This window comes from Astatotilapia calliptera, chromosome 18 (assembly GCF_964374335.1).
Source record: "Astatotilapia calliptera chromosome 18, fAstCal68.1, whole genome shotgun sequence".
Lineage (NCBI taxonomy): Eukaryota > Metazoa > Chordata > Actinopteri > Cichliformes > Cichlidae > Astatotilapia > Astatotilapia calliptera.
The window spans coordinates 18,867,114-18,883,311 of NC_137439.1; the positions used below are offsets into that span (position 1 = coordinate 18,867,114).

The 16,198-nt window shown below is 40.9% G+C and overlaps 1 protein-coding gene across 1 annotated transcript in view; it reads right to left on the bottom strand.

Moving 5' to 3' along the window:
- The window catches only part of LOC113010073 (laminin subunit alpha-3), a 60,186-nt gene that overhangs the window by 21,801 nt on the left and 22,187 nt on the right, over nucleotides 1–16,198 (bottom strand). The window contains exons 13-37 of the mRNA XM_026148902.2: nucleotides 14,492–14,626; nucleotides 13,761–13,895; nucleotides 12,943–13,077; nucleotides 12,739–12,791; nucleotides 12,138–12,237; nucleotides 11,290–11,342; nucleotides 11,092–11,197; nucleotides 9,104–9,203; nucleotides 8,834–8,990; nucleotides 8,084–8,222; nucleotides 7,781–7,923; nucleotides 7,544–7,647; nucleotides 7,299–7,455; nucleotides 6,851–7,014; nucleotides 6,583–6,691; nucleotides 6,396–6,493; nucleotides 5,710–5,908; nucleotides 5,422–5,548; nucleotides 5,019–5,167; nucleotides 4,467–4,582; nucleotides 4,014–4,225; nucleotides 3,684–3,888; nucleotides 1,351–1,495; nucleotides 1,115–1,255; nucleotides 488–649 (exon numbers count right to left, since the gene is read on the bottom strand). Of these exons, the coding sequence (XP_026004687.2) occupies nucleotides 488–649; nucleotides 1,115–1,255; nucleotides 1,351–1,495; nucleotides 3,684–3,888; nucleotides 4,014–4,225; nucleotides 4,467–4,582; nucleotides 5,019–5,167; nucleotides 5,422–5,548; nucleotides 5,710–5,908; nucleotides 6,396–6,493; nucleotides 6,583–6,691; nucleotides 6,851–7,014; nucleotides 7,299–7,455; nucleotides 7,544–7,647; nucleotides 7,781–7,923; nucleotides 8,084–8,222; nucleotides 8,834–8,990; nucleotides 9,104–9,203; nucleotides 11,092–11,197; nucleotides 11,290–11,342; nucleotides 12,138–12,237; nucleotides 12,739–12,791; nucleotides 12,943–13,077; nucleotides 13,761–13,895; nucleotides 14,492–14,626 (3,344 nt within the window). The remainder of the gene's footprint in view (nucleotides 1–487; nucleotides 650–1,114; nucleotides 1,256–1,350; nucleotides 1,496–3,683; nucleotides 3,889–4,013; nucleotides 4,226–4,466; nucleotides 4,583–5,018; nucleotides 5,168–5,421; nucleotides 5,549–5,709; nucleotides 5,909–6,395; nucleotides 6,494–6,582; nucleotides 6,692–6,850; nucleotides 7,015–7,298; nucleotides 7,456–7,543; nucleotides 7,648–7,780; nucleotides 7,924–8,083; nucleotides 8,223–8,833; nucleotides 8,991–9,103; nucleotides 9,204–11,091; nucleotides 11,198–11,289; nucleotides 11,343–12,137; nucleotides 12,238–12,738; nucleotides 12,792–12,942; nucleotides 13,078–13,760; nucleotides 13,896–14,491; nucleotides 14,627–16,198) is intronic.

The following is a 16,198-nucleotide window of genomic DNA, read 5'->3' on the forward strand; positions in this document are numbered from 1 at the left end:
GAAGATGCAAAAATGTGAACACACCTGAAATATCGACAATGATCCTTTACTCCAAAACTGTATATATGCACAACAATTATCAGTGAATTGTCATATTCAGTCATGTTAAAGAAGTTTAAAACATGAACGCAACTGGGTTGCCAGATTCTTAGTATGGATCTTGATAATTATAGGTTTACTTTTCAATAGTCAAAGTCAAGGTCAAAGTCAAATTTATTCATATAGCATATTTAAAACAACAACCGTTCACCAAGGTGCTGTACAATAAAGATAATTAAAAGAAATAAAGACACAGGGTGACATGATAAGAGTTCAGAAAAATAATCATAAAATTAGAAGATTTGAATAAAACAGAGTTTTATTCAAGAATAAAAAAACTAAAAAACATTTTTGTGGAAATGACCTCCAGTATCTGTTTCTCTGTTTAGACAGCAGCACATATTCCCAATAAACAGCATTCCTCGCCATGACGTCTCCACTGACTCACCCTGTTTCCCAGATAGGACAGTGGTGCCACCCAGTGTAATGTTTGAACTGCGGGAGAAAGTTCCTGGATATCTGCCACCACCGTGTTACTGGCTTTGTTCAACACAGATGTAACCTCCTCTCTGTCGGGACTCTCCAAACGCCAGCCCTGCATATCAACAAACTAATAACAGAGAAACGTAAGAAAAAAAATAACTGTGTTTTCCAGATCATTTTTGACGGTAATGTTAGTAAAATGAGTATTATCTGTATTAGTAAAATAGGAGCACACTGATGACTTCTTAAACAGAACACCAGATTAGCAAAGTCGATAACTCCATTTCCAAGACAAGCTTGCAAAAAGGACTTTGCGCAAGACACGGGTGGATGGGTCAATGAGTTCATCCAGTAACTTTAGAGACACTAACAAGAAAAGCTCTATTATAAAGGCACCCTGTTCACAGTAAAACCTGCATCGCGTGGTGTGCATTTGATCTGCTTTACCATAGTTGTTCCTTTTGTGATCAACACCAGCTTTTATTAAAAAACCCATTGTTTGCCACATAACGTCTGTCAGCCAAAAGGCGCTGCAGGCAGAAAATTTTTAAAGGCATTCGTAGACATGCAGGAGCAAGAAAAGCCAACACACCTTCCCCCTGCGTTTGCTGGAGCTCTGACACTGGTCAGTGACTCCAAAGCAGAAGCAGCTGGTACAGCCGAGAGGGTTTGAGGGGTCAAAATAGAAGGACCTTTCCCGACAAGTATCACACCTGACCCCAGCAACATTTCTCTGCAAACGTGGCGGCAATGACAAAGAGAAAGTCAGACAAAGAACACTAAGAAACAGGGAGTTCTAAAATAAGACATTTCATTTATTGAACTGACCTTGCAGAGACACCTTCCTGTGTCTGGGTCACACACATTAGATGTAACTCCACCTTGATTACAGTCACAGGGCAGACAGTCAGGGAAGCGATAATAACCTGGAGCACAGCGATCACACTTCCGGCCTCCAATCCTCGGCTTACAACTGTGTAAAAATGCAGAGACATAATCACAATTAAAGATCTTCAGTGTACATTTGAAACAGAAATGGTCTCTGAACAGCTTGTATGGCAAAGAAAACTGTATGTTTACATCTTATGCATTGCTTTACACTGCTAGCTCCCCATTTCTATAAGAGTGAAAACAGTACTGTGTAATTGTAATATTCTATCAGTAAGGTCTGGATACCTTTAAAATAATCTTTGCATAGTTTTCAGTTCTCACAGCAACATCTATGGAGTTATTCAAGGTAGTTGGCAAGCAAGTTGCTTCAAACATCATTAAAAACTTACAGTTCACATTCTGATTTGATTTAGAGTTTAAGGCAAGAATGAGATGTGTTATCTGTTAGCTTGCGTGGTTGTTTTCATCGCTGTACATAGTTGTTGTTTTGCTGGCTATATGTTTGGACTAGATATGCTGTTGCACAATGAGTTTTTACGGACATGAACATGCTCTCTGATGTTATCACACTGCATAAGAATCTAAACACCTGAAATGCCTAGAGCTTTTTCATGTTACTGTTTTTGACAGAAAAGGAGATGTGTAAAACAACATGACTGGACCGTGAACTGTGAAAGTCAGGGCTGACACCAATGTTTAAAATAACAATTTACACAGCCTATAGCTGATGCTCGTGCTGTTTTTGATCATTTTGCGTAAAGAAATTAAAAAGAAAATTAAAAAATAAATTAGGCTCTTTGTCACATACTCATGATATCAGCCCATACCAACATTCCCCTAATGTACTGCTGCATCTGTAGACGTAACATCTCATTAATCATGTTGCTGTCATGCTTCATATCTGCTGTTGGAAGCTGCAGGTCAGATTCCAGTCTTTTTTTGTCACCACTCAAGAATCAGTGCATGACAGATTGTTACTCACAAGGGACAGGCATTACAAGCACAGCTGTTTAATAGAGAAACTACACAATCACATAATTAAGAAGAAATAGTTAATTATATCTATCCACTTTTATTCCATTTATCCAATTCAGGGTTTGCGGGGAAACTGGAGGCTATCCCATCCTGGACACATCACCCAAGCACTCATTTACACCTGCAACTAATTTTGAATCAGCAATTAAACTAACTGAAACTAATGTCTCTGGACTGTGGAAGCAAAGTGGAACACCCAAAGAGCACAGCTGGCAAGTGGATTCAAACCTGTGCTGTGTAACCACAGCAGCATTGTGCTGTGCTCCTGAAATATATTGGATGGATGGATGGATGGATGGATGGATGGATGGATGGATGGATGGATGGATGGATGCATGGATGGATGGATGGATGGATGCATGGATGGATGGATGGATGGATGCATGGATGGATGGATGCATGGATGGATGAACTGTCATGATCCTGGCTTTTCCAGCATTTTCAGCTATGGACTCACTTTCCTGTTTGATATTTTCCGTTCGACTTTGTTTTAGTTTTCAGTTTGGATATTACCTCTGCCTAGGTTATGTTTTCATCCTGATCTTGTTAGTTGTTAAGTTTTGAGTTTTGGAGGCACCGTCCAAAGACACAGGGGAAAATATGGCATGAAGTGACACAGTGTGTGCCTCTGTCTTAAGTGGATTAAAAAATTGCTAAAGTTGTTTCACATCGCTCAGAGGAACACATGTTTATAGATGCATCCCTACTGAACCCTAACAATGATTCTAGGACAGAACAGCAGCTAAAATAACTCAAATGTTAACCCTTTAACACATATTGTATCATATCTGATTTGAGTTTTTGAGACTTCTACATCATCAGTATGTTGGGTTTTTGGGGGGGTTTCTTCCTAAAAAAACTTCCATAAATTGCACAATACATTTTAAGCAATTTTAAAAAATGGTACATGTAGCAAATACTATGCAAATAAAAATCGTATGTGGAAATTAACATTATTTTTTAAACACATTTGGCTCAAACTCTCCATTTTGTTTTTTAATTAGAATTTTTTGGTAATTATTTCATATTTCAGGCTTTAAGGGGTCAATGATATGATATGAAGTATTTAAAGACTATCGCATGAGATCATAAGAACAAACCTCAGCTTCCATTTATCCTTAGTTAGCAACAGAGCTGGAAAAGTTGCTTTCAAATATGATTTATTTGGCCATTTACAAGGTAAATGCAAATATGGTAACCTGCACAGTTTGCTCTTCGTGTAGGTTTCAGCTCACCTGCACTGACCAGTATTGCGGTCACACTGAGCCCCTGCATTTGCAGCGATGCCGCTTGGGGAGCATTCACAATTCTCACAGCCCAGCAAAGGGTGGTAGCTGAAAGTCTGATTCTGACACACATCGCAGGCCGGTCTGACTGTCTGAGGAGGGCAGATGCAGCGTCCTGTCACTTCGTCGCATAGTCGGCGGCCACAATCACATGCTGCGCAGAGAGGACCGTAATGAGGACAAAATTAGATGCAAATTGTATTTTGAGAGTAAGTAACAAGGAGTGAATGATGACTTAAAAAGAAAAGAACTACAAATCAAAGGTAAATGTTGACTCACGTCTGCAGTAGGGAAATCCGAAGTATCCAGTGGCACACTTTGTGCACTGCCGCCCAATCACATGCGGCCTGCAGGGACACTGTCCTCCAACTGCATCACAGACGCTTCCTGTAGAGCCAGATGTGTCACAGTCGCACGGCAGAGCACCATCGTTATATGCTGCAGCAAGAGAGCGGGACGAGTCTCTGCAGAACTGGGAAGATGTTCTTGGGCTAAAGTGACACACACAAAGATTACTTTTAAATACAAATGTGGTTTTATACTCAAACATGACAGCTAGAGGGCACCATTTCCAAAAACATTGGTGTTTTGAAGGCTGTTACCTCAGCATGGGTAATGAAATATCCCATATATTAATATCAATATATTAAAACCATCAGCTACATATCATCACAAAAAAAACAAACATGTCAAATTGTTGAATGCTTATGTCATTATTTGTTGGATACCTACTCAATATAGAACCCTTCTTCTCGGCACTGCTGTATGAAATCTTCAGATTTATCCAGAGGTTTCTCTCTGAGGAGCTCTGGGGTGTAAACGCTATCAGGTACCAACATGATATAATCCTAAATAAAAGATAGAAACCATATCAAAAACAATCTCATATACCTTACATCTTTGTTTAAGTAATACAGAGTGATAAAGGATTTAAAGTTATTTCGGCTTTTTTATTATTTGCTTCAGCTTAATGGAGAAGGAAAATTAAAGCACACTGAACAGTACACAATCATGGCCCAACCTGCCCCCTGCCTTATACAGCCTGGAAGCTTAGCCTTTATAAACCCACAAGCCACTGCCAGGTAGAATACAGCCGTTTCATTGTTGTTGTTGGGGATATGGCATAACACTGAGGAGAGAGGACCTCAGGATGCCAAGTCCTCAACCTGAACAACACTAGTGCAAAACACAGGCTTCGCATGCCTTCAGACTGTAAACAAGTATTTTTATATTTCTCGCTCATTCAGTTCCGATGGTGTTTAACACATAACACAAAACACTGACCAGAATCAGAGTCTTTCTAGGTGGCACCCTCACAGAGATGACGGGTAGCTGCCAAGGATTTCTCTCAAAGTCAAGGGCAATGCGCCCATCAGCGATGACTACCTCCCTGCATCCTGAGACTGCTGGGCAGAACGAAGCATTTATCATGCCTGCAAGAAAAGGACATTTTAAATGGGTAAAGAGAGAAGACAGGAGGGCGCCGCACAGTGACTCATCGCCCTGTTAAAGCCATGTGGGGGAGCTGATCCAAGGCCTCTGCTCATTTTCTCATGAGCATTGGAACTTTATCTGCTCTTAAATAGGAATCAACACCTCTGTGGGAATGATTTCCCAGTCACTGCCAAAGTAAAGAAAAAACATCTAAGGGGAGGCAGTAAGGACTTCATTCCTCTCTAACACTCACCCTTCCATTCACGGCCCGCGTCAACTCGCACTTCCACAGGGAAGGAGATATGTTCAGGCTGGTGATAATGCACTATTATCACATACCCGCCCGGAAGAGGCACATTGGGGGTGAAAGTAATCTCCGTCTGTGAAAAAAAAAAAACAACATGAGAAAACCTGAATGAGTGTCTTTTGGTAAATAAATTTAAAAAAAAACAAAAAAAAAACAGCAGGACAGCACAAACTGAATGTTTTGGGGGCAAAGCTGCTAAATAATTCAACCAGCTGAGGAAGGGCACAGTGATACCTGTGGGAATTTAAGTAGTATCCCATCACACTCAGGTTCACGGACAGGGATCACCCCAGACTGTCGTCTGTGCCTCCAATCCTCAATCTCTCTTTGTTGGGGAGCCACAGCTGGTGTGGACAATAGCTGGCCATCGCGGGCTGCATACAGGATCCAAGCTGAAGTGGGTTTGTCAAACTGCCTCGGGACACAGTGCCAGCTAAACACAGTAAACAAGAATTCAGCTTCAACATGTTTTCACTCTCATATTATTTGTTAAGAATATACAAAAAAATAATTTCATCGTGATACAGAGGCCAATGTTTATAAAGTATCTGAATGATTTTAGAGGCTCAGCAGTGCGGAAGACATTATTGCGTTCATTGTTTTAAATTTGTGGGCATTTTTACGCTGAAGTACAACAACTGCAACAAGTCAATTCTAAGTATTTGTTTGTTGGCTTATTTTTCCCTTCTGAGTAGATTTCCTGTTCTCTGCTCAAGGTGACGTGCACAGCAAATAACAGAGCTCGACACTGACAGCTGGAAAAGCGGTAACATCCAACCCGCTCATTACATTCAGAGACGATTTAGTATGAGAGAAGACTGAGTTAGACTGTAAGTTCAGCCTGAGGTAAGTGAGCTTGCCAACCTCAGGGAATGCATACAATCACACCTGGAAAACAGCTGTGTCCGTTCAAGACTTACGTGTCTTCGGTGAAGCGACCGTGAGTGGAGACGCACAGGACTTTAGGGTCTACATACTCAATGGAGAACTCATCTGCAGGAACCGCGTACACTTTATACTACACAGAGAAAAAGATGTCTTTAAAGCTCCATGTTGCTGCCTCGATATGAAGCTGTGACGCATCTTTTGGGCAAACTTTTCACTTACCAGAAGGAATGATGCTGTGGAGGTCTGCAAGAGGACTTCAGTCCTGTGACTTAGCTGAAACACTGCTACTTGGTTTCTGTTGTCCACCGCCACACTTCGACACAGATTGCTGCACGGGTTAGGAAACACAACAACACGTACATGAAACGTGCACATATTATTTAAGCTTCTATCCCTCGGATATTGATAAGTATTCAGTTAATAAAGACCTAAATCAAATCAATATTACTACAAGTAATGTTATCAAAGCATCAAGTGTGGGATTCACCTGAAGGCACAGCTGTAAATATTAGCCCTGCCCATAACCGGGTCAACTGATTGTCCACTGATGAGTATGTTGACATTTTGGACAGTGTCCACCTCGCTGGCATACTCCAGAATAAGCATGTATGGCCCAGAATCAGGTACAGGCAGGCTGAGCTGCAGCTGAGACTAGAGGAGACAGAACATTTATTTAAGGGAGACATTCAGGCATTTTAGGATAATAAAACTGAAAAACATAAACCGCAAGAAGAATAAATCAAACATCAATATATAAGATTGATTGATTATCATTGGGAAGTAAGATCCAGTCTATAAACTGAACTGCAGTCTCGCGGTTTTATTCCGGACTTTAGCGCAGATAAAGGGAACCTGTTTTTTTCTTTTAATAGCTTAACCGTTTTTACACCGCACACGCAATTTTTACACTAACATTCATCTTTAAAATACTGAACCTGTCTCCCATTGAGAGCAGCCATTTCAGGGTGATCAGGGGTGAGGCGCCGCACACGAGCCTGTCTCCTCTTGCGCCCACGCCGGGTTGTGAATTTTCCCTGTGAGCCCAGTGCGGAGCTGAAGCCATCCAGGGCTATGTGCTTATACAACAGACAGCTGAGACACGCACACACGCAAAAAGAAAAACGTTAACAATCTACCAACAACAAGAAAGATGAGAAAAATAGTGGAGAATGAAATTTACTTTTCATGCTTGTTTGCGGTGGGTAAATATGTGCATGGCTGAGTGATCTTTTCCTGCAGGAGAGGCGCTTCATAGTAATCCTGGGGTAGTAACACTAAGTAGTCCTGATAAAGGCAATGACACAGAGTGACAATACATATATATATTGTTTTTTTAAACTTGCAAAACACCACATGACCAGTAATTTTCCACTTTTAAAATGACATCTATACATCAGTGATTTCTTTATAAACTTACCAGGAGAACTCCTTCTGCTCTTATGTGCATGATCCATGTCCCAGGAATCAATTCAAAGGGCTCAGCAAAGCCGTCTCCAGGCACAGTGAGGAAGGATGGGGACGGACTAACGGGAAATATTACTTCTTTACTCTGTTCTGACCCTGCAGAGCACCGAGCACAGATGGCTTTAATGTCAGACACTGGCAAACAGACATTTTCCAAATCAAGACAGCACGCCTGGATTTAGAATGCATGACGGGTTAGAGTTGACATTTTAATGGTGAAATATGGGAGATGCTTCCATTTCAGAGGCAGCCTTACCTGGAGTGCCTCTGCTATTGGTCGCCTTGATGCTAGCAATCACACGGGTGCTGCTGGGGTTACTGAACCGCAGAACAACACGGAACAAATGCTGCCTCCCATCTTTCGCCTCAACATGCACTGTTACTCTGACTTCAGTCTGCGGGGAGGACAACAACACACACAGCTGACTGCGAGGGTAGGGGTTTGAGTAGATGACGAAGGAACAACGTTAAAGAAAAGCAAAAGTTAAAACTGAAGTTAGGTGGATGAGAAGTCAGGCAATGAGAGAGTATTAATCAACAGGCAGCAAGCAAGGTGAAGAAAGCATAACAGGAGGAGCAAAGCAGACCCTTCACTTACAGTCACAGCAAGACTGATAGCCAGTTTCATCCACCACCAAGATCCAAGCTCGCACTTGTGCTCTCCCCTTATGTCGGGGGGTGGCGTAGTGCATTAGAATATGGAAAGGTCCAGAAAAGCCAACAGTGAGCATTAAGATCACCTCTGGCTGAAGAGAGAGAGTGTTAGTGCTAAGAGAGCTGATGTCCTCAATTGTGTATCAGCACTGAAATTACAAAAGGCTGTGCACTCAGGTGAAGATTATTTGTGCTGTGGCAAAAGCAAAAGAATCACAGTGGTAACAGAGAAGACTGGAAAAGGAAAATTGTGATAATACAAAAGTGGCAGACACTACTAGTCTCATGTAATTTATACAACAATGGCATTAAAGCATCCGATACATTAATGCACAAGTTTGAATGGACGAACCTGTGCGGGGGACATCACAGCGTAACCTCTCCAGCTGAAGTCTGGGAACTCCTGGGAGCTATAACCAAAGCGTACTGGTCTGGAATTTGGTGAGGTACCATCCTCCACCTCAAACTTCAGCTGGTGCAGAGTGGGAAAGTAGTAGCCAGGTGCTGGCCTGGTAAAAAAAAAAAAAAAAAAAAGTTAAATCGTTTGATTAAATGCTGCAAATATGTTAAAAAGAACCATTTTCATCCCAATTTAATGACATTAAAATCTGCCATGTCTTACTCGGTGCATTTATGGCCAATGATATTCCTCCGACACTGGCACTGTCCCGATATGTCATTGCATGCCATGCCAATGGCACCACCTATATCGCATTGGCAACCTTTTGAGGGAATAGAAAAAAAACAATCATTTTCTACATCAAACATGTTCCTTTATGTGATATTACACTGAAAATCAGTGCTTCTTCTCTGACCATACGTTGGAGTTGTTTTGGGGCACATATTATGCAACTGTCCTTCTGAATATGAAAATATTTACACTCAACCAGATGCCAAGATTTATCACCGGCGTTACAGAAAGTACCCTATTTAAATATGTCAGCATTTGGTTGTCTTTTGAAAAAACATTTTTTATTTTGCGCATGTTCTTGAAATCCTCGTGAGACTATCTTTTCACAGAAATACTTCTTTAGGAGACGTAGGTGTCAAAGCAGTAATGTTTACTACATCCTGGCATCAAGAAGGACAAAGACGACCACAAGCCCTCACTGGATGCACTATCACACATTTCTGAAGGCTGTTTTTCAACAGGGAGAATTTATACTTTTGTAATATTCTTTGGTTTACATAAGAAAAAGAAGGTCCTCTGTTATCTTCCTTAGATAGAAGATCCCTGACAGACCTTGGGGCCTCCCAAGATGAAAATAAGGGACGCCTGAGCAGAAACCACAAGGACGGCATCAGGGTTAGGTCACTGCACTCCTAATAAGCTGCACTAAGCATGACCTTTCAGACCTCACCTATAAAAAATATTCTGTGCACTTTGCCGTTTATTTTTATTATAATATATATTTAACACGTTAAGCCATAAGAAAGGATGATTTGTGCATTTTAACCTTTAGAAACTTTCATCAAAGATCATTAATCTGCATTCAGTATTGTTTTCAACAATGAAAGATAAAAAAAAAGCTTTGATGATTGAAATGTCTTGGTGTCCCTAAACTTCAGAGGAGATCTGTACTGTACTATGCATTAGTACTTATATACTAATAAAGTGGTTGTTCTTATTACTAAGGGACAATAACATTTAATGTTTAAATGTATCCAATGCAAAGTTTCAGGCTTAACAGAGAAACTTAACAACCTTGTTTATGTTCAACAGAGGTTTTATTAAAAGTTTTGTCAAGCAAATAAGCAAGTAGAATTAGTGCATTGTGCAAATATGTATCGGAATTTCAGGAGCAGGACCACGCCAAACACGCTCCTTCCGGCTGTCATCTATATAGGTTCCCCCAGTTCTGCAAGCTGATCATTCTCATTTACGTGCCCCACCCTCCCTCCCTCCTTGTTCTCCATTCTTCAGCTTCTTCACTTCTATTTACTACATGGGGATCTGCCAGGCCCGGGAGCCGTCGCCAGTCCCCTTCGAGGCTTTCTTCAAACCGCAGCTCAATTCATGTCAAAGCATTCACTTTTACCTACTAAAACGCTGTCAAACCTAAAATGAGGACATGGGCCCAGTTAGTGAAATGAGAATTAAAGTCCACTAAGAGGTCAAGGAGATTAAAAGACAGTCACATCAACGTAACTTAGTCTAATTTCACGAAAATCTAACCAATACTGCAGGACAACAAGGGATTCCTGTAAAAGCGAAAAAGCCCCCAAGAAATAACAAATATGAATTTAAAAATTTGAGTGAAGAGCCACTAGGTCATCACTGTTTGTAAGTTTAGCTGAATGCTGCCCACTACTGTGGCAGGAGTAGCAATTCTTATCGATTATGCTGTTGCTGACCAGTCTTTTGGCTGGTTAAGATAAAAGCTTAAAACAGCACTAAGGCACCTGTTTTTCAGTCAACGCAATAATTTCTAACAATAGTCAGTGTTGCACTGAGGTTGGCTCGCTAAATATTTAAAGTCATTGGTAAAAACAGCGAAAAAGGAAGTATGCTTGGTTGCTATTTTCTTTCTTAACTGTGTAGCCTTTAATAATACAGCACATGTAAGCAAGAACCAAGGTTGGAAGTTCAGCAAAGAAACACATTCTCACCTTGACACCCGTAATAATTCTTTTTCTGCAGCAGGAAGTATCCATCTTTGCAGGAGTCACACGCATGCCCGCATGTATTAGGCTTACAGTGACACTGTCCACTTTTCTGTGCAAGAAGACCATCAAGAGATGATTAATGCTGCAAATGTGCGGCTATTCAAACTGCTGACATTAACACGACCACATGAAAACACTCACCTGTTCACACTCTCCAACACCACTCAGAGTCCCTTTCAGGTCACAATGACACTCTGGTATGAGAGACAAAAATGGGTGAGGTTATGAAAATGTAAATGGGAGAGGGGGTGGGGGGCTCTACAGTGAATAGACACTGATTGCAGGTTTTTGCAAAATTCACGGGTGAAACACAACATTGTAAAACCCTCCAGCCTTCAGAGATTTGCACATCAAAGGTCCAAAGGAGCTTTTCAGGCTGCAGCTTGCGTTCAGCCGAGTGGGGAAAAAAAGAAAACTTTTCCCTCAATGTCCAGCCACAGTCAACCAGATGCATTCTTGGGATATTAAAAACACCCCACCCCACTCCTTCTTGAGCATTGAGGGAACGTGGTAGCGATAACAGTTTTGCAAGAGAGCAGAGCAGTAACAACAGACATATGTGAACAAAGCCAGGAGCTGTTCTCCTTAGTTTCCACTATATTAAAAAGTTTCAATTGAATAAAGCAGGAGCAGCTTTTGTAGAGGTTATAAAAGTAGATGTTCAGACGTTCTATTTTTAATGTGTCACTGGATACTTTTTTATGCAATCTCAGGAGGAAATCTCACAGTGGAAGCAGGCAGCAGGGATTTGCCTGTATAATGTGTTATTCTTCAAAGGCAGAACCAGCCTTGTTGATAGAGGTACGTTGACGTATAAGATGGGACAAAGCTCATATCAGTACCTTGTCAGATTGTTCCTGGCAATTTAAAAGCCTTGAGAAATATATGGTCAGAATTAGGACATTTTTGCCTCTATGGATGCCAAATAAGCATTTTTCTGTCATGTTTCCCCCTTTTTTCCTTTATTATTCAAATTCCTTTTTACTTACCGATACAGCCACGGGGATTGTCTACAGCTAGATTCCAGTATAGAGGTTTACACCTGTCACACAGGGTTCCCTCTACATTTGCTAGGCAGCGGCAAGAGCCCTGAAACAACAGATAAGGAGTCTGAGAATTGTTGAGACTGGTAGCTACTGTTGAAAGCCTTATATTTGTTTAAAATCAGAGCGATAAAATCAACTGCAAGTGCCTGCATTTTCTATAAAGATGTTTCTTTACACTGAAACTTGGCAGCATTTCTTTCTTTCTTCTAAGTGTGCATTATGCTCCAAACTGAAAGGTGACTCTCAGAAATACTTCAATAGATGCCTAAATAAATACTACGTGTTGTTTTTCCCCTTTATAATGGAAGGAAGCCTCTTTTCCTTTTTTAATTTCCTTTGGTTTTCACCAGAAAAACACTTCCTTGTGAAACCGCGCAGGATGACGTGGAGTTGTGTTATCAGTTGTAGGGCTGTTAGTCAATGCAAACCCACACCCATCACTGGATTTATACTGTGACCACTTCTATCAGCAAGGAAAATAAAAGCTTGTTCCAGATAGGGCCACGATGCACAGAAAAATGCAACTTAACAGAGAGCGGCTCACCGTTCGAGGATCAGACGCTTCAGTTCCTGCTGTGTTACACACACTGATGGAGGCTGGAAGGACAAAATGAAAAAGGAAAAGGTAATATTACTGAGCTTCAACAATAACCACAGCAACAGCAAACAATAATGACCTAAATAACACATCTACCCGCTGTCCATAAAAATGACTACTTTTATGAGTTTGATGATTTCAAGTGTTTACCCGAGCACTGAGGGAATCTCACACCAGAGGCGCAACGATCACACAGTTGACCCACCACACCTGGAAGGCAGAGGCACTGACCCGATAACGGGTCGCAAGTTGCGTCATATGAGCCTTCCTGTGAACACCGGCAGGCTGGGGACAGTTACACAAGCAGACATAAGAACTCTAAGCATTATTATGGTAAGTTGTCTGGTTCTTATACAGCCCTTTTTCCGTAACATGTCTCATTCACCCCTCCACACAAGCACTGTTTTCCACATGTATGTGCTTTGTGTCTACTATTCACATGCAGACGAATGCATCAAAGAGTAACATGTGGTTCAGACTGGGTGAGACAGGGATCAAACCATCAACAATTCAGATGAGTAGATGATGCTCTACCTCCAGAGCCCCAGCCATTGTCCTTAGGGATAAGTGAATCTCATAAGAAAAGAACAGGAATTGAAACTCTTGGGATGAGCTTGTTTATTTTAAGAATCAGATTGTCTTAAGTGATTCCCAGTTGTCTATTCTTGGGAATATGAGTCCATACAAGGAAGAGGTCTATAAATATCACATATTTCATCTCTCTGCGAAACATCGTGTCATGCAAATTGCATTAAAAAAATCAATTGAGGGGGCAGAGTGGGATTTTTGTGGATGCCGTGGGAGGATTTCTCCTTCAAAGTCATGAGAAGAGGCCACCATAAATCCAACCAAACCAGAAGCTACATTTTTTTTCCCAGCAGCTTTCTCATCAGCAGAGGTCAAAAGTACACAAGTGGTTTATCTACTGTAGTTATACTGATAGACATAGAGGGACAAATCCTACTTACCAGCACAGTCAGGATATCCATAGTAGCCTGGCGCACATTCATCACACTCCCGTCCCCCATAATTGGAGAGACAAATACACTGACCATTTGGACCGCACACGCTGTCGGCCACGCCGGCCCCATCACAGAGACATGCTGAAGAAATAAAATAATAAAGCAAAAATTTATTCTATTTTTATAGCTCTGTATAAACATTTACCCAGAAAAGACCTCATTATAAAAAAATCTGTCCGAATAAGTAATCTTTACATGCAAAAAATCTGTAAACATCAACTAAAACACACATAATACACACGCATTTTTCCACATGTACTTTGATAATTGTTACTGAAATCAGATTGTCTGGAGGGTCCATTTAAAGCTTTAAGGGTCAAGTGTCAAAAACCTTGAGCTAAGACTTAAAAAAGGCCAAATATGTAAGTGTACTTCCATCTGATAATACTATAAGCTCTCTCGTGGAGAGAGTGAAGTTTCTCTCTGTATTGACAAAGCAAAAGATTGCTGGACAAACTAATCCCTGCTGTGTAATTAAGTCACTCCAGTCACACCTATTAACATTTACAGCGCTGATTTGCTGCCTTTGTTCCTGTTCCACATAATAACCACTTGTGGCCACTTCTTTTAAAATAAAACTCCGGTTTCCTAATCATTAACCAGTAACACTGATGACTTTGTGTTTCTTTACAGTCTGCGGGGTTCAAATTCTATGTTGGCATGCACGTCTCTCTCACCCCGGCAGTTTGGGAAGGAGTGGTATCCAGGTCGACAGCGGTCGCAGCGCTCGCCCTCCACGCTCTGCTGGCACAGGCAGCGGCCTAAAGCATCGCATATCCCACCCAGAGTCCCTCTGTAGTCACAAATACATGCTGCGCACAAAACACAGTGGAAGCATTTAATTTAACAATAACAGCAAACAAATTAAATCTTAACAGAAATTCAAATGTGTATTCCTAGTGGAACATTAAGGTTTGCTTATAATTGAGGCTGAGCTCTTCCTTTAGTGGAACTCCAAAAAAAAAAAAAAAAGACTGACAAATACTTCCTTCAGTTGAACTATTCTCATAGTGTGGCACACAGTGGCACAGCTATGCTGGTGCCCACCCCACCCCCTGCCAGGCCCCGCCCGGTAGTGGTTCCCGAATAGGCTTGGCACAGCCACCCAAGAGACTACCATAGTTTTCTTTGCCTCTAAGCAGCTCCCAAGCATGAAGCCAGCTTTTCAAAGGCTGTTGATTGAAAGACAGGCTCTTGAGCCTACACGTTAGAGGTAAGTCAGTGTTAGCATACGTTCTCTGACAGCTGAATTGAGTGGGAGGAAAAGAATCAAGAACTGATGGTTTTCACTTTAATAGCAATGCCATATTACTGATAATGGATTTCCCAGCTTGAAGGAAACTTATAAATAATATTAGTTTCCACTAAATAGCCCCAAATGGCCACTGCTATCATGAGACTATTTGAACATAAAGTCCCATTGATGGATGAGAAAATGTAAGACCACTGAACTGTTATTCTGAACAACTGCATGCTATCTGGATGTATTATACCAGTATTTTGACCAGCTAAACACAATAAATGCCAGGTTACACATGGGCTACAAATTTAGCCTTCAACTTGACTGACCTCTAACACGTGTTCTTAAGTTTAAATCAAGACAAAACAGAGTCTGACTCAGTGGCACCACGTACAGACCGCTAAAGCTCTTTTGAAAGCCTCTAAGTAAAGTAAGTCTGGAATTTTTTAAAAAGGGTACCCTATAAAAGACCTTTGTAAAAGGCCAAGTTTCTAGTGATGGGATTTCCGGCTCTTTTTAGAGATCCGGCTCTTTCGGCTCGGCTCACTAAAAAGAGCCGGCTCTTTCGGCTTCGAAACGGCTCTTCAGGTTGTTTTGTTGCTTTAATTAATTTATCATTAACAATAATATAAAATTATGCAGAAAAGGAATTACTAATGTAAAAAAAGTGGTTTTATTTATATGTTTATATATGGCCCCTAGAGACAAAGCACGTACAAACTCTAAAGCATATACAAACTCCAAAACACATTTCTAGCTTTAACTGAACTTCCAAAACAGAGCTACCCAGATCACTTAAATTACACAATTGAAAGCATGTGTGTATTGTTTGTGTATTTATAGACAAGCACTCATATTTATTCAAATAATTTAAAAAAAAAGTTCATTTACCTGTTACTACCACACACCAAATCCGGTTGTTGATACTTCCTGGCTTGTGTAGCCACTAGGTAACAAAAGCTCAACACTGCGCCCTAGCATCCTGGAGCACTTCTGTTGTCTTTTGTACGTGCTTCTGAGTTTGTACGTGTTTTGGAGTTTGTACGTGCTTTGTCTCTAAGGGCCACCATAAATATACTTTATTTATTCACTCCACATAAAATGTAATAAATAAATCATATAATACAAAAAACAACTATTTACA